This window comes from Phyllopteryx taeniolatus, chromosome 12 (assembly GCF_024500385.1).
Source record: "Phyllopteryx taeniolatus isolate TA_2022b chromosome 12, UOR_Ptae_1.2, whole genome shotgun sequence".
Taxonomy (NCBI): domain Eukaryota; kingdom Metazoa; phylum Chordata; class Actinopteri; order Syngnathiformes; family Syngnathidae; genus Phyllopteryx; species Phyllopteryx taeniolatus.
In genome coordinates this window covers 27,285,752-27,313,076 of record NC_084513.1, presented here as the reverse complement: position 1 = coordinate 27,313,076, position 27,325 = coordinate 27,285,752, and the positions used below count along the sequence as shown (strand labels likewise).

Here is a 27,325-nt window from a genome sequence, read left to right as displayed (position 1 = left end):
GCTGACGCTCTAACCAGTCGGTCACCGTGCCGCCTTCAGTTTTTCTTTTTTAATAAATCTGCAAACATTTCAACAATTGTTTTTTTTCTGTCAATATGGTGTGTGTGTGTGTGTACATTGAGTAATAAAAATTAACAAATGGTTTTAGTAATGGCTGCAATATAACAAAGAGTGATAAATTTAAGGGGGGTGAATACTTTTGTACCCACTGTATGGCCACTTCCTAGTCCGTTTTTGTGACCCACTTCTGTTTTTTTTTTTTTGGTTTTTTTTAAATTGCGGTCAATGATCGTCACGTAGCGCCAGTAGAAGCAAAACAACAATCCTTCCATTCGTCCATGCCAAGACCGTTCGCAAACCGAAAATAATACGTAACTGGAGCTAAGTTTTCAACAAAAACATTATCCGTAACCCTAATTGTTCGAAACAGGGTCGTTCGTAACCCGAGGTTCCACTGTATTTTAGACTGAAATGATTTGGGGTTGACATGAAAAGATGAATATGAGACAAGGTATCAAGATTTCACTGTATGTATTTAGTTTAGGCAACAGGAAAAGTAAACACAAAAGTGGATAACCTTTCACACCCCAATTCCAATGAAGTTGGGACGTTGTGTTAAACATAAATAAAAACAGAATACAATGATTTGCAAATCATGTTCAACCTATATTTAATTGAATACACTACAAAGACCCGATATTTAATGTTCCAACTGATAAACGTTATTGTTTTTAGCAAATAATCATTAACTTAGAATTTTATGGCTGCAACTGGGGCAGGGTCGTGTTTACCACTGTGTTACATCACCTTTTCTTTTAACAACTTTTGGGAACTGAGGACACTAATTATTGAAGCTTTGTAGGTGGAATTCTTTCCCATTCTTGCTTGATGTACAGCTTCAGCTGTTCAACAGTCCGGGGTCTCCGTTGTCGCATTTTACGCTTCATAATGCTCTACACATTTTCAATGGGAGACAGGTCTGGACTGCAGGCAGGCCAGTCTAGTACCCGCACGCTTTTATTTCGAAGCCACGCTGTTGTAAAACCTGTAGAATGTGGTTTGGCATTGTTTTGCTGAAATAAGTAGGCATAACCATGAAAAAGACGTTGCTTGGATGGCAGCATAGGTTTCTCCAAAACCTGTATGTACCTTTCAGCATTAATGGTGCCTTCACAGATGTGTAAGTTACCCATGCCATTGGCACTAACACAGCCCCATACCATCACAGATGCTGGCTTTTGAACTTTGCGTCCATAACAGTCCGGATGGTTCTTTTCCTCTTTGGCCTGGAGGACACAACGTCCACAATTTCCAAAAACAATTTGAAATGTGGACTCGTCGGACCACAGAACACTTTTCCACTTTTCATCAGTCCATCTTAGATGAGCTCGGGCCCAGAGAAGCGGTGCGGCGTTTGTGGGTGTTGTTGATAAATGGCTTTTGCTTTGCATAGTAGAGTTTCAAGTTGCACTTACGGATGTAGTGGCGAACTGTATTTACTGACATTGTTTTTCTGAAGTGTTCCTGAGCCCATGTGGTGATATCCTTTACACATTGATGTTGGTTTTTGATGCAGTGCCGCCTGAGGGATCGAAGGTCACGGGCATTCAATGTTGGTTTACGGCCTTGCCGCTTACATGCAGTGATTTCTCCAGATTCTCTGAACCTTTTGATGATATTATGGACAGTAGATGAGGAAATTGTACATTGAGGAACATTGTACATTGTACATTGAGGAACATTGTCCTTAAACTGTTCGACTAGTGCAGGGGTGGCCAACTAGTCAGAGACTAAGAGCCACTTTTTTTTCTGTGTTACTGCAAAGAGCCACATACACGGGTACACATGAACATCATCTTTTAATCATGTATGCACGCATACACAGACCTCTGCTCAGCCAGATCTAATGAAAATAACCACACCAACATGATAATATCAGTAATTTTCAACAGTTAACATTGTGTGCACTGTCTCACACACACAAACTCTCAGTTCAAGCAAGTCCACAAACAATAATAGAATAATTTTCAATAACATCTTTCTCTTACTATGCTGCTTAGTGAGACTTCTGGCATTCCTTATCTTGAACAATCCGCTTCAAATCTGGCTTGTATTCTGTTGTTGCCACTCTAAGCAATTCTTTCAAATGAGTGTCAGTCAGAACAGATCGATGCTTTGATTTCACATGTTTCAGGGTAGAAAACACAGACTCGCAGGCGTACGTTGACCCAAACATGGACAGTATCTTAAGCGCAGCTCGTTTGATGTTGGGGTATTTTTCAATTGGCACACTTTTCCAGAACTCAACGGTCCCTTCCCTTAAAACAGCTTTCAGTTGACCCTCCTCACAAAGGTCGATCATCTCCAACTCAGCCGCAGCCTCATCTGTGACGAGCGGGGCTTTCAAACAGTCTGGCTTCCAAGCCAGCTGATATGATGCAAGCGTTACGGTCTTCGAGTGTTTTGTAAATTTTTTGAAAAACTGCACCTGCTTTTCTGCCTTGCTTTTCAAAGCGACCAACTTGTTCTTGCGAAGTTCAGTCCCTTTTGGAAATTCCTGTTCGATGTTAGGGTGGAGTGAGCTGAAGTGACGCTGAAGATTTGAAGCTTTGAAATGCGCTAATGCTGCGTGACATATAAGGCAGATCGGCTTGCCATTACGTTTAACAAAAAAATATAAACTCTCCCACTCTGGCAAAAACGTCCTGTGTTCTTCTTCATATTTTCGTTTGGCTGTGCTTTTTTTCCCTGCCATTTCAAGAGGTAACTTGACGGAAATTGTTTACAACACAAATGATGTCACACCAAAGATTCTCTCGTCGCTCGTTTGACGTCACTCAAACAGGCTTACATGGTCAGTGTGCCATCTAGCTGTAGGGGGAGTGAATGACAGCGCCAGCCAAGCATTTTTGACACGTCATGTGACAGCTCCTGAAGAGCCGCATGAAACTAGTTAAAGAGCCGCATGAGGCTCGCGAGCCGCGGGTTGGCCAGGCCAGGACTAGTGTCTCACGCTCTTGTTCACAAAGAGGTGACCCTTGACCTATCTTTGCTTGTGAATGACTGAGCAATTCAGGGAACCTCCTTTTATACCCAATCATGGCACACACCTGTTCCCAATTAGCCTGTTCACCTGTGGGATGTTCCAAACAGGTGTTTGATGAGCATTCCTCAACTTTCTCAGTCTTTTTTGCCACCTGTCCCAGCTTTTTTGGAATGTGTTGCAGCCATAAAATTCTAAGTTAATGATTATTTGCTAAAAACAATCAGGTTTATCAGTTTGAACATTAAATATCTTGTCTTTGTGGTGTATTCAATTAAATATAGGTTGAACATGATTAAATACACAAATAATTGTATTCTGTTTTTATTTTTGTTTAACACAATGTCCCAACTTCATTGGAATTGGGGTTGTTCACACCAAAAATCACATTTACTATTTTCAAAACTGTTTCAAATTTAACTCCACTCCATAATCGGTTAAGTTACAACTTTGCGTGACAGGGCAATTGTTAATTAAAAACATTGACTTGATTATATCTTGAAGGTCAAAAACAAAAACAAAAATGAATACAACATATAATATTACAATTGTACAGCAACATACTGCCTCAAGTTCTACACACAAGAACATCTGCAAAGGGACCCAGAAGGTTGTTGTTGAATATACACCTGACCCATACCATGTAGGTGATAAAAGGCTTAATATTTTCTGAAAACGTGTAGTTTTGCTGTTGAAGGATGTAAGGCATGTAGGTATTTTCTCCTTGTTCTTGAATCCAAACCTCATACTTAACCTCTTTCACTTTCAGGTATTTCACATTCCATGGGATCTTCCAAGAGATCGTAAGCTGTGCCTTGTCAGTAGCTTGCACCGAGGTTTGACACTGGGGTTGTCTGACCCTACCTGGATGAATCTTACTGACAGGTTTGGACTTCTTGAAGCTTAGCCTAGTTTTCATGCCCTCCCTGAGAACGACCAGGAGTGACGGGATATCTATCAGAGTATCTTGGTAGATTCGAAAGAGCCACTCAGGGTTGCGACAACACAGGTGCCTTGAGACTTCCTGGCTTGCCAATATTTGCTCTTGCTCTTCCTTTTCTAAGTGAGCTATACCTCCTTGTTCCCACGGTCTGTCTGGATGGCCAACAGTGTTCTCCTTCTTGGTGTTTCTCCATGAAAAATAGTGTAGATCCATGCCTGGAAGGTTGGCAAGGGTTTTGTATGGGACATAGTGCTCTGGGTTTATAGCAAAGGGAAAAAGTTCAACCACAACAGCTCCTCTGGGGAGAAAAAGCGAGGTGATAAGCTGGGCTCCATGCATGCTCACGAGCATGGAAGCACCACTGATAACCTGGACAATGCTAGGAAATGATTGTTCCTCCAGGGAAACTTTAAAGACTTTCATCTGGAACTCCTGAGCCAGTGCGATCATTAACTCAGCTTCATTCAGTATTAGCCTTGTTGTTAACCGACTGAACACAACTATGTATTCATCCTTCTTATTCTCATCTCCAGCATTACCAGCATCCTTCTCCACCTCTTCAATTCTTGTGATGTTCATTTTAAGCATAACAGCTTTAGAAAACTGTCGAATCTCATTTCCTGAGACCAAAATGTTAGCCTTGGGCCCTTGCGGCTGAACAAAACCATATTGATACCAAGTTGTCATCTTGGATACACCCACATAAGATTTAGTAAAACAAATTAGCTTTCCCAAGTCTCTTAGCTGCTGTTTGAGAAGTGGTTGTTTGTTGCTTAAAAGTCGGTACAGGTCAAAATGTGGCCCTTCACCCCAACCCTCCATGAACACCAAACGTGCCCTGTCATCAAGATCTGAATACAGTTTCATAGTAAAGAAGACTGGCAGCAGATCATCATGAAAAACATGCATTAAGTTGTCAGGATTAAACCTGTTAAAAATGAATGTAACATCTGGTACAAACACAGGCTTGGACAAGAACTTCAAAGCAGCAGTTGGAAGCTCTAAAAAGTTGAAATACTGGGTATTGTGATCTTCTACTGAGGACATGTCAAGCAGAGCAGGTTGGAATCGTCTGGAACCCAAGTTTGGCAACATAATGGAGGAATTTGAATGGAAGAATACAAACTCATCTGCCTCTGTACAGTAGCAAAGATAATCAAAGCTGCAAATGCGATCAGTGTGCATTTTGCTGCTGCACACCATACGGGTACCATCTTCATGTAGAGCCTGTAGAGCTAGATGATAGTCGATATGGGCTTTTGTCAAATCTTGGGACTTCTGTGTCATGTGCAACTCTTCCTCGAGCACAGTAGCATGTTCTCTTAACTTGGAGTATTCCCAAAGTAAAGCTGCTACCACAGAGACAAGCAGTCCATTAAAAAGTAAACCCAAACTCATTCTGCAGCCGACCACTGAAGTGTGCATCACTGCTGTTGTTGAAGACCTTCAGTCTCAGAATGAGACAAACATCTGTGACAGGAATTGGGAAGAGAAGACTGATGGAAGGGATGGTGAAGAGGGGGGTAGAGAGGGGAGAATGAGGACAGGGTATGAAATGAGAGCAAGAACAAAGTTAAACATGTAAGATTAAAACCATAACCTGAGGAAATAAGTATTGCTGGATTTCCATTATTAGGGTTCCAATGATACTTATTTAAAAATCAGAGAATATCAGTGTTCACCACATACTTTACTATAAGCAGTATCTGTGAATTAGGGGAAATGGTTGAGGTGGTGGTGGTTGTTCTCATTGTCAGACTGGATAGGGAAACTTTAAATCAAAACCATAAAATTTGAACTTAAGTAAAAACTATGAGCATATGGCTACAACTACATGATGTAGAAATAAATTGAACTACTCTACATTCTATTCAACATCATCCTGATAGCCTGCTCTGCTGGGGAAGATTTTAGTTGTCTGAGACAGAAGAGAGACAATTACAGTGGGAAAAAAGAGCCATCGCATCATTAAAAACTGGTCGTACGTCCCACAGTCAGACGGGCACAAGAAATCAAAAGAGTAAAAGGATAAGGATAATTTCAATTATTGGCTGTACGAGTAAATTGAGTTACGATTGGGAAAAAAATAAAAAATAAAAAATAAAAAAAAAATAAAAAATAATAAAAAATAAAAAATAAAAAATAAAATATATATATATATATATATATATATATATCATAGAAGTCAGGGTACAACTGTTGAGAAACCATTTCCCAGTACCAATGTGACAAGTGGCCGCCATCTTTGTGGAATTAAAAAAATAATAATAATAAAATAAAAACAAGCACTTCAAATGCCTCTAAATCCTCCATAACTAATACATTCGAAAAAAATTACTAAAGCCCAACGCAAAACTCACTCTCCAGACTAGCTCTTTTCAATATCAGGTCACTAGATAATAAAATTAATGTTGATTAATGACACCATTACAACCTATGATCTAGACTTTTTGCTACTGAATGAAATGTAGTTAACAGAAAGTAGCTGTATTTTAAATGAGGCAACACCAGCAAATTTTGATTTTATTAACAAGTGTCGAATTGAAAAAAAAAGTGGTGGTATTACTTTTGTAGCGATTATGTATGAAATAAGAATTGTAATTAATTTAGGATAAATGAATAAGCCGGGAGCTACGTTTGCGTTACTTCCGGTTTATTGTAAAATTTGATTTGACTGTTAAAATCAAACTAATGTCTCAAAGGGAACCACGTAAAATTTTTCAAGTTTAACTTTAGGCGAAATGACGACAAACCTTTTTAAATCAGTCTCAGAATCTGGAGGTTGCTCCACTCTACGACATTTTGAGTCTTAGATTACAGAGGTTTACTTAAATTCAGAACACACACAAAATACAACCAAGAGTGGAATTTTATGGTATATTTAATGAAACACACAACTACAAACTACAAAAAGAAAATAACACTAAGGGTAAATGAAAGAAAGAAAATGAGGCATACGAAAATGGAAAAGAGGACATCATGTGTGTGGTCGCTGGGCTAAACTAAATGAGCGTGTGAGCGTTTAATGCGTTGAGTCAGAGTGTGAGAAGGCAAAGTGGGGATTTCGTATGAAGCTAGTAATTTCCCCACAATTATTAAGCACTGATGTTGCATGGGTGAATATTAACCACATTGTCTGCTTGAAGGGAGTGTCCCTACAATCCTTTGGTCGGGGAAGGAGTCTTTTGAAGACAGGAATCAAGATTTGACAGGAAGCTGCTAATTAGGTTAAGGTCCACTTGACTACACCAGGCATTGTCCTAGTCGCCGTCTCACAGCAGGGCAGCGTGGAGGAATGGGGGTTCTCAGGTGGTCGCGAGTCTCTGTGACGCCTCAAAGTTGCGACATGCATGTTCGCTACACTCTTATTTTTAAGTCATTATTTCAGTGCAAAGAATTTATACTGGGTGATTTGACCTCTTTTGAATATCTCCGTTTTTTTTTAGTTAAAGGTGGCCCAAAGGTTATTGTTTTAATAATTTATAGACCTCCAAGATACAATGGAAAATTTATGGAGGATTTCTTTCAGAACTGCTCTCAGTTATTTGTACTGACAACTATTTTGTCATAACAGGAGACTAACTCATACACTGCCATTGAAGGCTGAATAATTCAAATATCCATGTTAACATAGAGGCCTGGCAGTGATGAACATTCATGTTGACAATAATATGGGGAAAAAAATCTCAAGAACTCTCTGTTGTACTGGACACATTTGACCTCTCTCCAACCCACATGCAAGGTCACGTCTTAGACCTGGTCATCTCTAAGGATGTTGAAATTCTATCAGTTGACATTACGGATATGGCTATTTCTGACCATTTTTCTGTATTCTTACAGATTCTCCCAAAAGTTCTGACAACCTCTATGTCTATTAAGAAAAGGTACATAAATGAGAGTACCGCCACAATTTTATGGAGACCATAGCTGTGCCACAAACTGTGAATGCTGAGACAGTTGATGAACGTTTGGATAATTTCACCTAGAAATTCTCAAATGTCATGAATTAATTTTTGACCTTGAATACATTTTCTGGCCAATACTAGTGCCTCTATTTTTCAGAACACTCAAGGAGATAAACGATAAAGGTTAAAAAAAGTAGCCACAGATGTCATAGCAACAGGACTGTAGTCATTCAGACTTTCTTGGGGACTGGCATGATGGTGGAGTGTTTGAAACAGGATGGTACTTCACACAGTTCCAGAGATCTATTGAAGAGCTGTGTGAAGACTGGAGCGAACTGGTCCTTGCAGACTTTGAGGCAGGATGGGGACACAAGGTCTGGGCCTGCTGTTTTGTTGATCTTTTGTTGTTTGAAGATTCGTCTCACATCATGTTCGCGGATGGTCAACACAGAAGTCAGAGGTGTGATGGTGGTCGGTGGTGTGCCTGGGTGGATGTGGGGTGTGAAAGTGTCCTTTTCAAATCTGCAGTAGAAGGTGTTCAAGTCATTGCCCAGTCTTATTGTTCTCAGCTTGGGTGGTTGGTTGCTTGTAATTTGTTAGCGATTGTAATGCATGCCAGACTGATTTAGGGTCGATCGCGTTAAACTGTTTTTCTAACTTTACTGCATAATTTCTCTTTCCAATGTAAATTTCTTTAGTCAGCTGGTGTCTAGTGTGATTATACAGGGCCTCATCTCCACTTCAATATGCGTCCTCTTTAGCCTGGCCAAGTTGCTTAAGTTTGGCAGTGAACCACGGCTTGTTGTTATTGAACATGCATCATGACTTTGTTGGTACACACACCTCTTCACAGAAACTGATATAGTGTAGACTGCCCGTATATTCATCCAGGCTGCCAGCTAAATTTTCCAAGATACTCCAGTCTGAACACCTTTGAAGTTCTATCTTTGTTTCGTTGGTCCACTTTTTCACTGTTTTCACCGTAGGTCACGCATTTAAGTTCTTGCCTGTATGTCGGTATTAAGTGAATTAAGCAGTGATCAGACGAGCCCAGAGCTGCATGAGGTATGGCACGATATGTGGTATTTAGCATAGTACAGCAATGGTCTAAAATGTTATTTTCCCTGATAGGACAGTCGATGTACTGCTTGTATTTAGGAAGTTTGTGGTTCAGTTAGCTTTGTTGAAGTCCTCAAGAATAAGGAGGGGTGAGTCTGGGCGGTTTTTTCCCCATTTCGTTCACTTGTTCAGTGAGCTTTAGCAGTGTGGCATTCGTGTTAGCTTGAGGAGGTTTTAAACGGTTGAATCCCCGTCAAGCTCGTTGGGCACTATTCCTCAGCCGATTAAATTTTAGCCTCTCCTTCCGCCCTGGTTCCCGTAACGGCAAGCCTGATGCACCTCTCTCGCCTCCATTCCCCCCCTTCAACACCAGGTGAACCAGAGCCCATCCTTCCTGCCTCCTGCTTTGTTGGGGCGGCCACGTGGGAGATTGAACGGGTGCATAAGGAGGCTCAGATGTCAGAGCCGGATCCCAAGACTCAGTTGTTCGTGCCCAATTCCGCGAGCTCTGACGTCATCCAGTGGGCCCACAATTCTAAGCTTACCTACTTACCGGAATCACCCGCACCATCCAGTTCATTCAACAACACTTCTGGTGGCCTAGCCTAGTTAAAGACACCCGGAAATTCGCCCTTGCCTGCTCTGTCTGTGGGCAAGGCAGGGCTTCACATCAACCCCCAGCTGGTCTGCTGGGCCTCTTACACATTCCGACCCGCCCTTGGTCCCACATTTCCTTGAACTTCGTCAACGGCCTACCCCCATCTGAAGGTAACGTCATCCTCACCATAACAGACCGGTTCTACAAGTACCTTTCTTTTTTGTAATAAAAACCCACAAAGACAAGATTGGTTCCTTACTTATTCTGTCAAAAAAATATTTGCCAAAACAACCTCTTCCCAAATTCCCCTCTGCTTTTGAAACCGGTAACCTCCTTGTCAATCATGTGTTTAAACTCCACGGAATTCCCTTGGACAACGTCTCTCGCAAGCTCATTCTGGATGACTCCTTGATTATGGACTTTTATGCTGCGCACACTGAGAAGCCAGGGAGGACGCCAGGAGGCGTCCGTGGGGTGGGGGGTTGGGGATACTGTCATAGTCTGTCACCTGCAGTTCCTTTTTTGGAACTTGGGTGGCGCTTGGTGCCTCACGTTCACCTCTCTCGGTCTCTGTCTCTCTCTCGCTCTCTCTCTCTCTCTCTCTCTCTCTCTCTCTCTCTCTCACTAGTCACCCCCTCCATCCCCCCCTCACCTGGGCACCTGTTCCTCATCAGGACTCATCACTGCCTGTATTTAAGCCTGCCAGATACAAGAGTTCGGCGCCAGAGTATTGACGTACACCTGTAGTACACCAGCCAACTCTCATGACAATTCTTGTAAGTTACTCGACTCCCCGCGATTGGGCTTACCCCATTGTGTTGTAGCGTATTTGAGGGTTAACTAAAAACTTGATTAATTTAGGAGAAAGTAATAAGCCGGAAGCGACACCCGCGTTACTTCTGGTTGAGCGTAATTTTAAGTTGAATCGTTAAAATCAACTATTTTATCTCGCAAAGGGGAACCACGTAACTTTTTATATGTATAAAGTTTAGGGAAAGTGACGAGAAACCTATCAGTCTTGTAATCTGAAGGTTGCTTAATTTTATGAAATTTTGAGTTCTAGATGACAGAGGTTTACTTAAACTCAAAATACAACCAAGACTGGAATTTTATAGTATATTATAGTGTACTATAGTACATAGTATATATGACATCTACATCTACAAGGGATCTAGAGGAAAACACACAAAGGGGTCTAACTAAAGAAAGAAAATAACACTAATAATTATTTTTAAAAAAAGGAAAATAGGCGTACGAAAAGGGAATAGAACATCGTGTGTTGGACTAAAGTTGGAAACATGAGCGTTTACAGCATCCAGTGCGGACGGGAGAGAGAGAGAGAGGACAAAGTTGAGACTTTGTCTGGAGCTAGTAACACCCATCAGCTTGAGTCAGGTCTACAAAATTTCATAAAATGGGTTTAAAATCATATATTAATATAAAATAACCTCAACTTTCTTTACTCACAGGTCAAGCACATAGAATGTCTGTTTATACTTTAGTTTTGGCAAATCAACTGCTTATGGTTCAAATCACATTTCATGCTGCTTGGAGTCAAATCAAGACAAACGATTCTCAAAACTCTTGCAATTGCGCTTGTAAAGTTGACACACTGACACAGACATCAAGGCATACATTTGGAATATTTCTGCAGAGTTCATGAAATTTCAAAACAGGCAATTATCCTTGGTTAAACATCAAATGAGAGTTCACGGGTTGCAGTACTCTCAAACGCCAGTGGGTGGTGCCTTGCGTGCACGTTTGAATATTAAGTTGATTGGTTGTTGCTGTATTTGCATTTCATCGTCAATCGGTCCCCTCCTGGGCTGCTGCCAGTTCAAAGGAAGAAAAGGACTCTTTGATGACTGTAAGCCAAGATTTTGAAGGGACCTGCTTATTACTTTAGGGTCCACTAGGCGTCTTGTTGGTGAAGTATCACAGCAGCGCGGCTTCGAAGAATCAGAATCAGACATTGACAAAAAAAAAAAAAAAAAAGTCACTGAGCAGTAAAGGGTTGCTAGTTATCGGGTAATGTTATCGGGTAACATTTTTTTTGTTTTTTTTGACAATTGTGCAAAAAGATGCAGAGTCCTCTAGCACTTAGAGCAGTTCGAATGACTAATATTGCAATAGTCCGGTGCAATGACCATTGTGCAAAGGGCGCCGAGGCTTCAAGGAGTGTATGCGGTTTAAAGTGACGAGTAGTGCGATAGTCTGGGACAATGTTGCTTGTGCAAATGTTGCAGATACTCCTCAATCAGTGTGCAAATGGAGCAGATGCTACTCTGGCATGAGTGGCCAGTATATGCAAATAGTGCAGCATGGCGAGACAACTACAGTGAGTGCACGAGTAATACATAATTGGCCCCACAGAAATGTGACAACAAACTCAAGTGAAAAAATTGCCAGCATGTTGTAATGAAATTGTAGGTTAGGTGTTTAAGAAGTTGATCGCAAGAGGGAAGAAGCTGTTGGAATGTCTGCTAGTTCTAGTTTGCATTGATCGGTAGCGCCTACCTGAGGGAAGGAGCTGGAAGAGCTGGTGACCGGGATGCGGAGGGTCCGAGAGGATTTTGCACGCTCTTGTCTTAGTTCTGATAGCGTGCAAGTCCTCAAGGGTCGGTAGGGGGGTACGACAATCCTTTCAGCAGTTTTGATTGTCCGTTGCAGTCGGAGTTTGTCCTTTTTGTAGCAGCACCAAACCAGACTGTGATGGAAGAACACAGGACTGATTCGATGACCGCTGTGTAGACCTGTCTCAGCAGCTCCGGTGCCAGGCCGTGCTTTCTCAGAAGCCGCAGGAAGTACATCCTCTGCTGGGCCTTTTTGAGGACGGAGTTGATGTTGGTCGCCCACTTCAGGTCCTAAGAAACTGTCCTTTTCAAATCTGCAGTAGAAGGTATTCAAGTCGTTGGCTAGTGTGCTATTGTTCTCAGCTTGGGGGGATCGTCGCTTGTAATTCATCAGCGATTGGAATGCATGCCAGACTGATTTAGAGTCGTTAGCGGTAAACTGTTTTTCCAACTTTGCTGCATAGTTCCTCTTTGCAATGTTAATTTCTTTAGACAGCTGGTTTCTAGCTCGATTATACAGGGCCTTGTCCCCGCTCTGATATGCATCCTCCTTAGCTTGCCGAAGCTGCTTAAGTTTAGCAGTGAACCACGGCTTGTTGTTGAATGTGCGAAATGATTTTGTTGGTAAACACACAACTTCACAGAAACTGATATAGGATGTAACAGTGTCTGTATATTCATCCAGGCTGCCAGCTGAATTTTCAAAGACACTCCAGTCTGTGCAGTCTAAGCAGCTCTGAAGTTCCATCTTTGCTTCATTGGTCCACTTTTTCACTGTTTTCACTGTAGGCTTCGCGCATTTAAGTTCTTGCCTGTACGTCGGTATTAAGTGAATTAAGCAGTGATCAGACGAGCCCAGGGCTGCACGAGGTATAGCACGGAATGAGTTTTTTACCGTAGTGTAGCAGTGGTCTAAAATGTTATTTTCCCTGGTAGGACAGTCGATGTGCTGCTTGTATTTTGGGAGTTTGTGGTTGAGTTTAGCCTTGTTAAAGTCCCCGAGAATAATGAGGGGTGAGTCCGGGTTTTTTTTTTCAATTTTGTTGACTTGTTCGGCGAGCGTTAGCAATGCGGTGTTCGTGTTAGCTTGAGGCGGAATGTAGACTCCAGCCAGGATGAATGATGAGAACTCACGCGGCGAGTAGAATGGCTTACAGTTCAAAAACAGCAACTCAAAATGCGGGCTGCAGTGTGTGCTGAGCTCCGTGACGTCCGTACACCATTTTTCGTTGATATAGAAGCATATCCCGCCGCCCTGTGTTTTCCCCGATGATTCCATGTCGCGGTCCGCTCGATGAGTATGGAATCCGGGAAGCATGACGGCGCCATCGGGTACAGCGTCGCCACATGGCGGCGGTACGGCTGAAGTCTTTACTGGTCTTTAACAGAAGATGAAGCTCGTCCATTTTGTTGGGTAGGGAGCGTACATTCACGAGGTAGATCGACGGGAACGCCAATCTGTATCCTCTCTTGCGGAGTTTCACCTGAATGCTGCCACGCTTCCCTCTGTGGCGCCGTTTCCGTCTCCATGCGCCAAAAACTGCGGACGCCGCTCCGGTGAGTAATTCGGTGAAAAAACTGTGCGGATTTACGAAAGTCCGGAGTAGCCTCTATGATGGTTAGCAGGTCTCCCCCTGTGTAAGTGAGTCGTGTAAGGTCTCCAAAGACGGACGAAAAACACAAAAACAAAAACAATACTAGAGAGCGCGCTACCGAGGCGACCACACTGGTAGGCGCCATCTTGGTAAGAATGCCGTTTATCAAGCCGTGGGGAGTCACTGTGTCACCTTAGTTTGCGGGAAGCATGTCCGCTACAGTGTTTTTCTCCTCCTCCAGTGCTCCCTCCGTGTCACCTGCCTCCCCGTCTGTCCCAAGCACTTCCTCCTGCCCGAGCCCCCACTTCCTGCACGTTCCCTGCTTCGGCCAACCACCCTCACTCCTCGAACATCCAGCCTACGAGATATCCTTCAATAACCATTCTCAGTTACTTCCTCCACTTCTGCCTGCTTTTGGGTCCAATTCATCATCACACGATCACCGATCGTCACACAGTGCATTTTCCGTTTTTTATTTTTGAAAAAAATACTGTTACCATTTGGAGGTTTTTATTTCAAATGCATTTGTATTTTACTCTAACGGTTAATGACTTGAAAAATATACAGATTTTAATTTGCATCGTCAGTTTAGGAAAATCAGAGAAAAATATAATTTGCAGAATAATTTGGAACACCGTGAATGACAAGCAGTAATTATGGCTCAACATCCCCCTCACAACAACCTAAGGTGGAGAGTACACACACTGATGATGCAATGACTGCGCGCTTAGAGCCGAAATTTACTCTGTAGTAGTCACGATTCAATATAAAATATGTTAGAGCGAGCAATTGTTGTGCACTATTGACGATATACACAGGGAAACAAGGAGGGCTGCATTTTCGCAGCGCAAATAGTTTTTTTGATATTTAGGCTCCAGCTCAGCCATGCCCATAAAAGGGATGAAGGTAGAAAATAGATCGAAGGATTCTCTTGAATAGTTAAGCTCACCGCACACTGAGCGCCGCTGCTGAACCCGATTGAACTGTTGTGCAGTGTGCGGGGTTTGGCAACTCACGAAACGAGTCGAGAAGTGACAAACAGCAAACAGCAGCAGCACAGGGTAATGTTAGTTGCTCTTGAAATATTTGTATTATATTTCATTTTTGTTTTTTCATTTTTGTCTTAATCAACTGACTGACAAACCACTGACTGTAGGCCAAATTTATACCGTCTATACCGTGCACCCCTAATTATAACCAATATATTGTGACAGAGCAAAATTGTCTGAAGACTTGACTTAGACTTTCTTAACCCAAGTGATGACTTGAGGTGACTTGCTTAAAATTTAGTTAGGACTCGTTTGATTTTTGCCAGTCATGTGACTTGCTTGAAACTTTAAGGTAAAGACTTGTTGTGACTTTCTCCCACTACAGCCAAGTACCACCATAATTAATTAGAACATCAAGGTACCATACAATAGCTTAAAGAGACAATGTTTAGAAATCATTTTTAGGGGTAAAAATAAGTCTTTCAAAATGATGGCTGACTTTATTATTGTCAGAAATATGTTAAAACCTCTGTAGCATAAACAAAAATCATATTGCGATATTGGACTGCTTTATGTGCCATCAATTAATTTAGGTTGATATCAAGATTGCATGTGTGGACATGGTATTTGGCTTGCCCAGTCGTCCACAACAACAACTCTTCCTGTAGATGTGAGGATGTAAATGACTAATTGAATGGTGATTCAAAACCTCATCTCACATAAATTTGGCAATTAATTACTGTGGTCAGGGTATCTTCCAGTCGAAAAGACATAGTCAAGCCAGATGCCACAACAATTGTTAATACGATGCATTACAGTAACATGCCACCAGTGCGCTGCGACTCCCAACTTTAAAAGCCTTACAAATAATACATGGACATCAATGCTTTAAAATTATTATATAAAATAATATTTGCTGCCCGATGACAGCTGGGATAGGCTCCAGCACGCCCGCGACCCTAGCGAGGAGAAGCGGCTCAGAAAATGGATGGATGGAATAATATTTGTTATCTCGCAAACAGTCTACTTCTGGGAGAAAGTAAACTGTCCCAGGATTGCACCCAGGAAAGTTCTTAAGTTGCATCTGAAAATAAAGTTTATTACAAATCTGCATGTAGCTACAACATGCCTGCAATTACACCCTATTTCAAAAAAATGATTAAAAATAATCCCTTAAGTATCGCAGAAAAAGTCCACTTCTGGGGGACACTAGAGAGTCACTAGACCAATAACTAGCGGACCGCGGTCTTGGTCCGGACCCAGAATCTGTCCCAAACGGACCCACACCACAGCAAAAAAAGAAATGTAATGATTCAAGACATACAGGGTGTTTCTATTTTAAGCGGAGCAGCATTACAGGCTTTACGGTAGCGGCGAAACATAACAACCAATCACATGTGAGTTCAGCACCCCTCTTCAGCCCCCCTCTTCAGCCAATCAAATCTATATCTCAGGCGTATTCACTGACTGCGCACAGACCAGGCAGAGGAGGAGAAATGTAGAAAGGGAGCGTGATAAGAGACTCAGCATAGAAGGTGAGCTAAAGGCAGAGAAAGATCAGAAAATGACCGGTAAAGCAAGAAACATTTGGAACAAATGATGCTTAAAATGGAACGGCCAGAGTTATTTTTGTTTATACTTTTCAAAGTTTTCAGTGGGAAGTTCCCACTGGGAGAGCTTCTTCAAAGTACATATACGTGAAACACCATTCTGAAACAAAACAAACGTTTTGAACAAACATAACCACTTAAACGGTTCAGTTGTTAAGATTTGTTAAATTCAAATGTAACGTTGAGACTTCACTGGTGTGTCAAGATCCCAAACAGAAAAGAGGAAAGGTTAAGCACTTTATTTAAACACGTATAACTTTCTCTTTTTATTTACTTTCTCTTATTATGAAATGCAGCGCTACTTTTATTTAGTAAATGAGAGAACATTACACTGGAGGTTTGAGCTCATATGTGTGATTACTCTTGGCAGAATTTGTGAGACACTATATTTTATTTTTAGTGGGATTCATTGTAAGGCATTGCAGAAAAGCACAATCATTAACTAAATCTTAAAGAATGAGATGGTCATTATTGAAGTCTTTGGTCATATTAAAAATAATATTTCAGAAATTCTGCCAGGGTATGTAAAATGAGCACATATAACAATACTATAGGCAGGCTACTTAAAAATCTATATCACAAAAAATAGACAAAATGATCTCCCGGACCTTTGCTTCAAGAAATGTTTTCGATCTGGACCTTTTAAATTTTTAGTTGAATACGCCTGCACTAGATCATCCCAGGATTCCCCAGGAAGTGTCATACAGATCTGGGGTGTTACTTATCAAAGAGTCCGTAGGATTCTTACTCAAAGTCTACATACGCACAAAAGCTGAAAAGGGTGTACGACTCCCAAAAAATCCTATCAAACCATGTGCATGCACACCTGTAGGGAATTTGCTTTGATAAGTAAAAAAAACTGTTTTTTTTTTTTAAAATAAAACAATTGCAGCCCATCGACAGTGTTACTGCTACTACAATGAAAAGTCATTTGAATTTACTTAATATAATTTTATTATTTTTTAGGTTTCCATCAGTTTACCTCATTTGAATCATGTGCAAGTGATGATCAAGTTAAGGACTTTTTTCCAGTGTGGTAGCATAATGTTGCAAATGGATAGGGTGTCATGGCTGAGAGACGAACCCGGAAAAGCACTGCATGTTCAATATTTTATTGCAAACAAAATACTAAACATGAAACAAATAAAATAAAAGAAGTGGTTTAATGTGTCCTTCATTTATTCATCTACACGAGAGGTCGGCAACTAGCAGCCCACCAGCTGACGTTTGCCAAGGCACGATAATGAGCCAGGCTGCTACAAGCGCAATGGGGCGAAGCTGCTATCGCGCTCCCTTTACTTCCTTGTTACAGTATCTAAGCACCTGACTTGCCGAGTAACCCATGTGTCAGAAGAAATACACTGATTGGCTGACTTTCCCATGTGACTCCCCAAGTGATCCAAATGCAGCGTCACCGTTTAATGGGGGAAGTACTTTCTGCAAAACGGCGGCTGCGCCAGCTGTAACTGTTGATGAGGGATGTGCAATAAATAATCACCCAATAAAAAATAGTGATATTAACTAATGGGAATTACAGGACACATCAGCATCACTTTGAACGCACCTTGCCTGTCTGAGCGTCGCTTTGCAATCGATCGGGCGAGACATGCTCCTCATGTAATGGGAACAAGCGAGGCTGTGTGATGAGCTGGCAGCCCGGGCTTTTATTTTATTTATTTTTTTTGTCCCGTTCGGCTGTTAGGTCAAGCAAGAATGGAAGTTCTGTATCCCTTTTATGCCGGAACAGTTTTACTATGTCACAGTGGAGTTCGTAAGTTTTCGCTGTGGTTTCTTATTATTATAATTGAAGTTTATTGAGAATCAGAGTCAATCAGTCGAACAGAACAAAGTTTCTCGAGGGGAGAGAGAAACAAAGACAAAAGACAAAGCACTAATTGTAAACAGGATGAGAGAAGTAAGTCATTACATTATCTACAACAATGAAACATTAAATATGAGTGTTACATGGGGTCTAGTGCTACACCCTGTGAGGGAAGGACAGGACAAGATAGAACAGGACAAGGACAGGAGAAGAAGCATGCAGGACAAGGGTCGCGAACCCAGCTGTACAACTGAAGTGTGGTGGGATTAACTATGTAAATTATAAAAGTCTACAGGACGAGAGTATAAGTGAGGGGATACACAAGCGATTTGCATATTCATGAGTTATTTGTCGCAATAAGTGCATGGCCCCACACCCAGTGAAAGACTCCCAAGGGTGTGTGCCTGCGGACATGCAAGTGAATTGACACCGTTTTACATGCACAAAGACTGACAGAAGTGTCCTGTAATTGCTGTGCACGGAGGCTGAGGACCCCACCCAATAAACACCCAGCCCAGGCTTTTAGCTCAGTGCTCGACGGACTCGACTTCCAACCAGTTACGCGGTAGTGGTCCCCGGTGTGACTGGACGGCGCAGGATCGCCATGATACACTCATGCGGCGGTGAACCTCCACTCCAAGCAACCACCACCACTCCGCGCAACCCTCGTCCTCGCTGCAACCTCGTTGCAGATGAGACAAGTTGGCTCGGCAATTATAAATGCAGATGAACACACTTTTCCTTCCAGTCTCCACTCTCTGTACTTCTTACAAATATCAAAATGTTCCTCGATTTCGGCGTCCAAAATCACACATTTATAGGATTTTGACACGAGTGACAGGTATATCGACGTTATAAACTATTGTTATTCTTGTTTTTTGTCAAGTTTGATGTACATCTGACGATTAGTTTGTTCTCGGCGTGGTCAGGAATGAGCGATAGAAGGTTAGTCGGACGTTTGCTATTTGCTGAACATTCAGTTCTCACATGCTCATACTTGGCCTCATAACTACATTTTCCACCATATCACCTTTAGTAAGTGGAGGACCATTTCAGAAACTCAGAAAAGTCGCAGCTGAATTTGTTGTCACTACGAATGTATATGCAATAACAGCAACAACGGCACTTGATTCAATATTTGGCTTACTGTCTGTGTTAGGGACTGTCTAAAAATTACACATCGCAGGAATGAAAATAACAGCTATGGCAAATTCATTTATTTTAAAATATTAAGTATTTGGTCCGAGGCCTAACTTACTTGCCGACCCCTGATCTATACAGTTGGGAGCAGTTGGTGAGCACTAGTAGGCTGCAGCCCAGTTTCACCCTCGCTTCCCCTGTGCACGCCACAAGCCAAATACAACTTCGCTATCAAAATACATTTATACCCAAGGGGCACTTCAAAAGGCATGAGCTGCATCATTAAAAAAGGACTGCCAAAACAACAAATCCTTCACAAAGTGAAAATCAGTATAGCCTATATTTTTTATTTTAAGTGAAACTGGGACCAGGGCGGCACGGTGGCCGACTGGTTAGAGCGTCAGCCTCACAGTTCTGAGGACCCGGGTTCAATCCCCGGCCCCGCCTGTGTGGAGTTTGCATGTTCTCCCCGTGCCTGCGTGGGTTTTCTCCGCGTACTCCGGTTTCCTCCCACATCCCAAAAACATGCATGAATTGGAGACTCTAAATTGCCCGTAGTGCGAATGGTTGTTTGTTCCTATGTGCCCTGCGATTGGCTGGCAACCAGTTCAGGGTGTACCCCGCCTCCTGCCCGATGACAGCTGGGATAGGCTCCAGCACGCCCGCGACCCTAGTGAGGAGAAGCGGCTCAGAAAATGGATGGATGGATGGAAACTGGGACCTTATTCATCATAGAGTGCGTAGGATTCCAGCCAAAAGTTTGCGTGTATGCTCAAAAGTTGAAAATTGTGTACAACCCAAAACCCATCAAACTGTGTGTACGCACACCTTTGGAGAATTTCTGTGTATGCATACCTAGGGAATTTTCCTTGACAAGTCACAGTTCCACTTAGGAAAAAGTGCACGTGGATCCTGCAGCAAAATCAACTCCTGATTATGAATGAGACATCCTGACATGTATTGTGATGGGTGAATTATGGTGACGACAGAAACAATTCGGAAAAAAAGACAATTCCTGGCGACTGAAGTTGACATGCTTATTGGTGAGGTGGAGGCAAGGTGTGTTTTTTGGTGGCTGTGGAAGTGCCACAACAAATAAAACGAAACGCAGCGAGTGGCAGGAGGTGACTGCTGCAATGAACACAGTGAGTTAAACACGGAGGACTCGAGAGCAGTGTTTCAGAGTCAGAATCATCTTATACGCAAACCAATATACGCTACAATACCGACCAGCTTGATCTTGTTTTAATCTGACTGCATCACCTTCTCCCGATCATTCAGGTGTTCATTGGCAAACTTCAGACAGGCCTGTACTTCTTGAGCAGGGGGACCTTACGGGCACTGCGGGATTTTAATCCATTACAGTGTAGTGTGTTACCAATGGTTTTCTTGGTGACTGTGGTTCCAGCTGCCTTGAGACTATTAACAAGCTCCTAGCGTGTAGTTCAGGGCTAATGCCACACTTTTCTTATCGTCACTGATATGCCATGAGGTAAAATCTTGCGAGGAGCCCCAGACTGAGGGAGACTGACAGTCATTTTATGTTTCTTCTGTAGCCCATCTAATCCCCATGTAAAATGGGGCCTAGACTGATTTTATTCTATTCGTTTGGGTTTTAAAGTCAATATTCCCCAATTACCAACTTTTGAAAAATACCATGTAACTGTAACTTATGAGTAAATAGACTGACACGAAGACATGAAATTTAAAAGCAGCTTTAGTAATGAAATTCTAGTAGTTTGAAAAAAATAAACAACTCACCAGAAGAAAATACAAAACACAAATAAAATCTTGATTGAATAAATAAATAAATTGAACCAATTCTGTAGAAAATACTTTTTTCAAAAAACCTTCAATTTTATCTATCCGTCCATTTTCTTCCGCTTCGCTGAGGTTGGGTCGCGGGGGCAGCAACTTAAGCAGGGAAGCCCATCCACTTCGTCCAGCTCTTCCAGGGGAATCCCAAGGCGTCTGATTCTCATCCCAGCCGCTTCACAATCGGCTGCAAACCGCTTCAAGCGAGACTTGAAGATCAGGGCTTGACGAAGCGACCAGAACCACATCATCTGCAAAAAGCAGAGACATAATACTGACGTCACCAAACCGGACCCCTCAACGCCTTGGCTGCCCCTAGAAATTCTCTCCATGAAGGTAATGAATAGAATCGATGACAAAGGGCAGTCTTGGCGGAGGTCCAACTCTCACTGGAAACATTCAACTTATTGCCAGCAATGTGGACCAAACCTCCCTCCCGATCCCAATCACACCCTTCTAGGTCTCACCCTCATTGCCCACGTGAGTGCTGAAATCCACCAGAAGAACAAGGGAGTCCCCAACAGGGGCGCTCTCCACCATACTCCAAAAAGGGTGGGTACTCTGAACTGCTACTTGATTGATACGCACAAAAAACTGTCAGGACACATCCCCACACCCGAAGGCAGAAGGAGGCTACCTTCTCCTTGACTGGGTTGAACCCCAATGTACAGGCACCGAGACGTGAGGATATCAGTATGCCCACACCTCTCACCGTGGGCAACTCCAGAGCGGAAGAGAGTCCAACCCCTCTAAAGAAGACTGCAGAGGCATGCAAAGTCCAAATTGTGTGTCGAGGTGAGCCAGACACAGTTGGAATTTCTTGACCTCGCACACAAACTCAGGCTCTTTCCCTGCCAGAAAAGTGATGTTCCACATCCCTAGAGCTAACTTCTGTAGCCGAGGATCGGACCACCAAGGTTCCCGCCTCAGCCGCCGCCCAGTTCATATTGCATGGGAAGGGGAACCCACGTTGCCTTTTCGGGCTGTACTCGGCCGGGACACCTGGGTGCAGACCAAGCCACTAGGCGCTTACCATCGAGCCCCACCTCCAGGCTTGGCTACAGAGGGGGGCCCCGGTGACCCACATCCGGGAAAGGGAAAACAAGGTCCAAATATTTTTCTCATTTGAAGGGATTCTTTGTGTCATGCTTCATCTGGTCCCTCACCAAGGACTTGTTTGTCATGGGTGACCCTATCAGGGGCATTAGGCTCCAGACAACTTAAATCCTAGGATCATTGGGACACACAAACCCCTCCACCACGATGACGGCTCCAGGAGGGGACCTTCAAATTCGTTTCTCAAATTATATCAATGTGCAACATATAGTTTTACAACCTAAGCCGCCATATAATAAAACAAAAGACAAACCACAAGAAATTACGGTGCAGGCCTGTTCACTGAAGTCCAGAAGATGGCGTCCTCGCCAAATAAATTGTTCTACTTACAGTTCAGAAGAGGGTAAACTCCGTAATCGTTGATCCCAGTAGATGATGTGATGTTCCAATAAAGAATACAGTCTTCCAAAAGATGCTCGACAGTCAGATGAAGCACAGTTATATCTAGCAGTGTCTCACAGTAAATGTGAGAAATCCATTGTAATCCAGCTACCTTGAGTATCCAAAGTTCTTGCTCACTCCTTTTGTGCAGCTGCTGACATTTCCTATTCTCTCTCGCTCTCGTACAGTGTAGACACTTTTTTGCTCGCTCTGCTTGCTTCACTTCTGTTTACATTTTTTCTTGCTGATAAGCTTGTTTTTCTTCAAACTAAATTAGAAGCAGCGACTCCTTGATATTTTTAAACCTGTGGGACTGCACTTTTTTTGGAGATACAGTTGCTATATTCCAATATTTTCTGATACCCTCTCACCATTACGTGCGCATGGCCTGCTAACTAGCACAAGCCTGCTATTAGCAACAAGACCAGCAATCAAGATGTCTCCCTTTACCACTGAGGACTATCACGGACTGCTGCAGAGGATGTCAATCCTGGAAACGAAAATCCACCGTCTTGAAGTATATGTGGATGTAAATGGACAGTCGGGGAATTAAACCACTCTACCGATGTCTCAAAATAGTGAGCAGAAGTGTGCCAACAGACGGATGTGGTCTGTGGAAACGGTAATGGAGCAGCCAACAGTTCTCCTGGGAATTTTCTGGGAGCAAAGCCCAAAGATATGGGACAACATCGAAAAGGGAGGACACAACACCAGCAGATTACCGAGGAATCCAGCTGGGCTGCGTTGCGGGCTGCTTCAAACCCGAGTGAGCGGCCGTGGACGGTCGCTACCGTGAAGGGCAAGAGAAGAGGACACAAGTCAATGCAATACATTGACATCAGACTTACAAATAGATTTGAGCAACTTTTACAAGACCCTGGCCAAGAATGCTCATCCTCCACCACTCCTGAAAGGTATGAAACTAAATTACACAAGAAAAAAAAAATGACACCCCAAATGTTAGTAGTTGGTGATGGAGCTGTCAAGGATGTGAAACGTTTTTGCAGTGAGAAGACCACCAAAGTACTGTGTTTTACCAATTACATGGTGTGATATCTCTAAAAAAAATCCTGCAGATCACCAATCAGCACCCAACTGAGAAATATGTCATTATACTCACAGGGGCCCTATGTTCTCAAGCAGCAATCCGAGGTACTGAAGTGAGATTTCATTGCTCTCCGAACAAAAGTGCAATGTTTGGATGTTGAAGTTTTTATTAGTGGACCTCTCCCACTTGTACGATTTGGAGATGAACGTTTCTCTAGTCTCAGTCAATTAAATAAGTGGCTCAAAGAAGTGTGTACTGCACTATCCGTGAGTTTCATTGACAATTCTGCATTTTTTTGGGAGCGAAGACATCTTTACAAGGCACACGGTTTCTGTCTAAATAGACAAGGGGTTAAATTACTGGCTGCCAACATTTTCTACTTTGTACGTCATTCAGCGGCCCAAAAAGAAAACACTGGCCTTGGTGACACGGCTGAAGGACAAAAAGATGCTGTTGTTCCCAAACAATCAGAGGAACAGGAGATAAGGCGACACGAGGCGCAGACGGATTGATCAGCATCATCCAAACAATCGGAGGAGCGAATGACAAATGAGATGAGCCAGCACCTTGAATCTCCCACAACCCTCCCTGCCCCATTGGCGCAAAACTCACTCTCTACTAGCCTAAATTCTCTGCTTGGTGTGACGGACATGATGAAGACTATTGTCAATATTGGAATCCAACGCACACCACGCCAAGACCTACCTCCCATCCCCCCTCGCCTGAAACCACCGTCCACGATGCGAAGAGCCCCTCCTCCACCCTTGAAGAACCTTATCTGCGAATCTGACTGATATCTTTTCCAGAATAAGTCAGGCATTTTTTATCCCTGTTATTACAATGGACAGAAAGTTGGTCAAAGAACTATGGCACCAAAAAAGTTGAACTAAAAAACTTAGTGAGGATAAAATGTGAACCTATCAAACCATTGACTCCAGTTATCTCTGCGAGACTAGCTCTTTTCAACATAAGGTCACTGGGTAATAAATCGATGCTGATTAATGACATCATAACAACCTATGATCTGGACTTTTTTGCTACAAAATGAAACGTGGTTAACAGAAAGTTGCTGTAATACCAAATTAAATGAGGCAACACCAGCAAATTTGAATGATATTAACAAGTGTTGAATAGTGAAAAAAGACAGTGGTATTGCTGTTATTTTTAAGTCATTATTTCAGTGTAAAGAAATTATACCGGGTGATTTTAGCTCTTTTGAATATCTCTGTTTTTTAGTTAAAGGTGACCCAAAGGTTATTGTTTTAAGAATTTATAGGCCTCCAAGATACAATAGAAAATTTATGGAAAACTTTTCAGAACTACTGTCAGTTATTTGTACTTACTACAACTATGTCATAACGGGAGACTAACATTCATTTTGACAACAACATGGAAAAAAAATCTAAAGAACTCTGTTATACAAGACACATTTGACCTCACTCAACATATTAAGAGTTCAACCCACACTCAAGGTCACATCTTAGACCTGGTCATCTCTAAGGATATTGAAATTCTATCAACTGACATTAAGGATATGGCTATTTCTGACCATTTTTTTTGTATTCTTTAAATTACAGATTCTTCCAAAAGTTCAGACAACCTCTATGTCTATAAAGAAAAGGTACATAAATGAGAGTACCGAGACTAAGTTTATGGAGCCCAGTGCTGTGCCACAAACAGTGAATGCTGAGACAGATGAACTTTTGGATAATTTCACCTGTAAAATCTCAAATGTCATGAATGCTGTCGCTCCTATTAAAACTAAGACAATCTTGAGGCGACCAAGAACACCGTGGAGGAGCGGAATGATGGTCAAGACCTCTAAATCAAAGTGTAGGAAAGCAGATGATAAAATGATACTACATCTGAAGCCACCCAGGAAAAACTCTGTTACCATGTCAGAATTTGATACAGTTGACCAAAAAACTGTTGAGAAAACAGTTCAGCAGCTGAAACCATCAACGAGCTGTCTTGACTCAATACCATCTGACTTTTTCAAAGCTATTGCAAAGTTTGTGCTAGCTGATTTGCAGCAAATAATCAATTGCTCACTTCCGTCAGGCAAGTTTCCTAAAGCTCTTTAAGTAGCTCCCATTAAGCCTCTGCTAAAAAATAGAACGCTGGACGCTTTCATGTTAGCAAGCTATAGACCCATCTCAAATTTCCCTTTCATAGCCAAGATTGTTGAGAAAGTTATTTTTAATCAACTCAGCAATTTCTAGAACTTAAATAGACTTTTTGACAAATTTCAATCAGGTTTCCGAACTCATCACAGTACAGAATCTGTTCGATCAAAGTACTAAATGATATAAGGTTGAATACTGACTGGGGAAATGTGTCAATTCTGGGCTTGTTGGACCTCAGTGCGGCTTTTGATACGGTAGTTCATAATATACTGCTGAACAGGTTGGAAACGTGGGTAGGACTAAATGGAACAGTCCTTAAATGGTTCAGGTCCTACATGGAGGAAAGGAGCTTTTTTGTAACCATTGGAAGTGTTCAATCTCATCGAATGGCAATGACCTATGGGGTCCCTCAAGGGTCAGTTTTTGGACCGCTCCTGTTCAGCCTGTATATGCTACCCTTGGGTCAAATTCTTCAGAGCTTTAATTTTGACTATCATCGTCATGCAGATGAAGCACAGTTATATCTAGCAGTGTCTCCAGATGACTACAGTTCAATTGAGGTGTTTGTGTCACTGTTAATCAATAAAACAGATAACTGGATGAGCCAAAATCTTCTTCAATTAAAGCACAATAAAACTGTGGTAATTGTTTTTGGCAACAAAGAGGATTGCTGTTAGTAAATACCTGGAGTCACTCTCTTTAAAAACCAAAGACAAAGTCCGAAACCTTGGTGTTCTGATAGATTCCGACCTTACTTTCAAGACTCATATCAAATCAATGACTAAAACTGCCTTTTACCATCTGAAGAACATATCCAGAGTGAAGGCTTGCATGTGTCAAGCAGACCAGGAGAAGCTCATCCATGCTTTTATCTCAAGTAGACTTGACTTATTGTAATGGTATTCTGACTGGACTCCCCAAAAAGAGCATTAAACAGATGCAGCTCATTCAGAATGCTGCAGCTCAGGTTCTGACCAGAACAAAGAGGTCAGAGCACATTACTCCAATTCTCTTTAGAGTCTTTACACTGGCTTCCGGTCAGCTTTAGAATAGATTTTAAAGTTTTGCTACTGGTCTATAACTCACTAAACGGTTTAGGTCCTGAATACATGAATGAAATGCTAATAGAATATAAACCCCGTAGGGTTCTGAGATCGACACACTCGGGTCAAATAGTGGAGCACAGTGTCCAAAGCAAACATGGTGAAGCAGCATTTACTTTTATGCTGCACACAAATTGAATAAGTTGCCAACAGAAGTGGGAATGTTAAGTCCAGGTTAAAAACTCTTCTTTTTTCTCATGCTTTTTAGAGCATTTCCCCTTTTAAATGATATTTCTTGTACTGTATGCTGTTTTAATTGTACTTTTAAAAGTTTTGTAAGCTGTTTTTTTTCTTTGTTTTTAAATGCTTGTAATCATGTAAAGCACATTGAGTTACCTTGTATATGAAATGCGCTAAAAAATAAATTTGCTTTGCTTTGCTTCCACTGACACGCCTTCCCATGAGGAAGCAGAGTCTCGGGACTCAGAGGTGGGTTCTCCTATCTCTGGGGTTGACGTC

At 42.1% G+C, this 27,325-nt stretch overlaps 1 protein-coding gene across 4 annotated transcripts in view; it reads right to left on the bottom strand.

Annotated features, from left to right (window-relative positions):
* Positions 1–514: 514 nt before the first annotated feature.
* The window catches only part of pomgnt2 (protein O-linked mannose N-acetylglucosaminyltransferase 2 (beta 1,4-)), a 32,275-nt gene continuing 5,464 nt past the window's right edge, over positions 515–27,325 (bottom strand). For 2 of the 4 annotated variants that reach the window (XM_061792202.1, XM_061792203.1), the window contains one exon: positions 515–5,482. In XM_061792202.1, the coding sequence (XP_061648186.1) occupies positions 3,612–5,411 (1,800 nt within the window). In that variant the 5' untranslated portion in view covers positions 5,412–5,482 and the 3' untranslated portion in view covers positions 515–3,611. Of the gene's footprint in view, positions 5,483–12,065; positions 12,802–21,038; positions 21,344–27,325 lie in introns of those variants that run through there. The other 2 variants (XM_061792204.1, XM_061792200.1) reach the window with 2 other exon arrangements.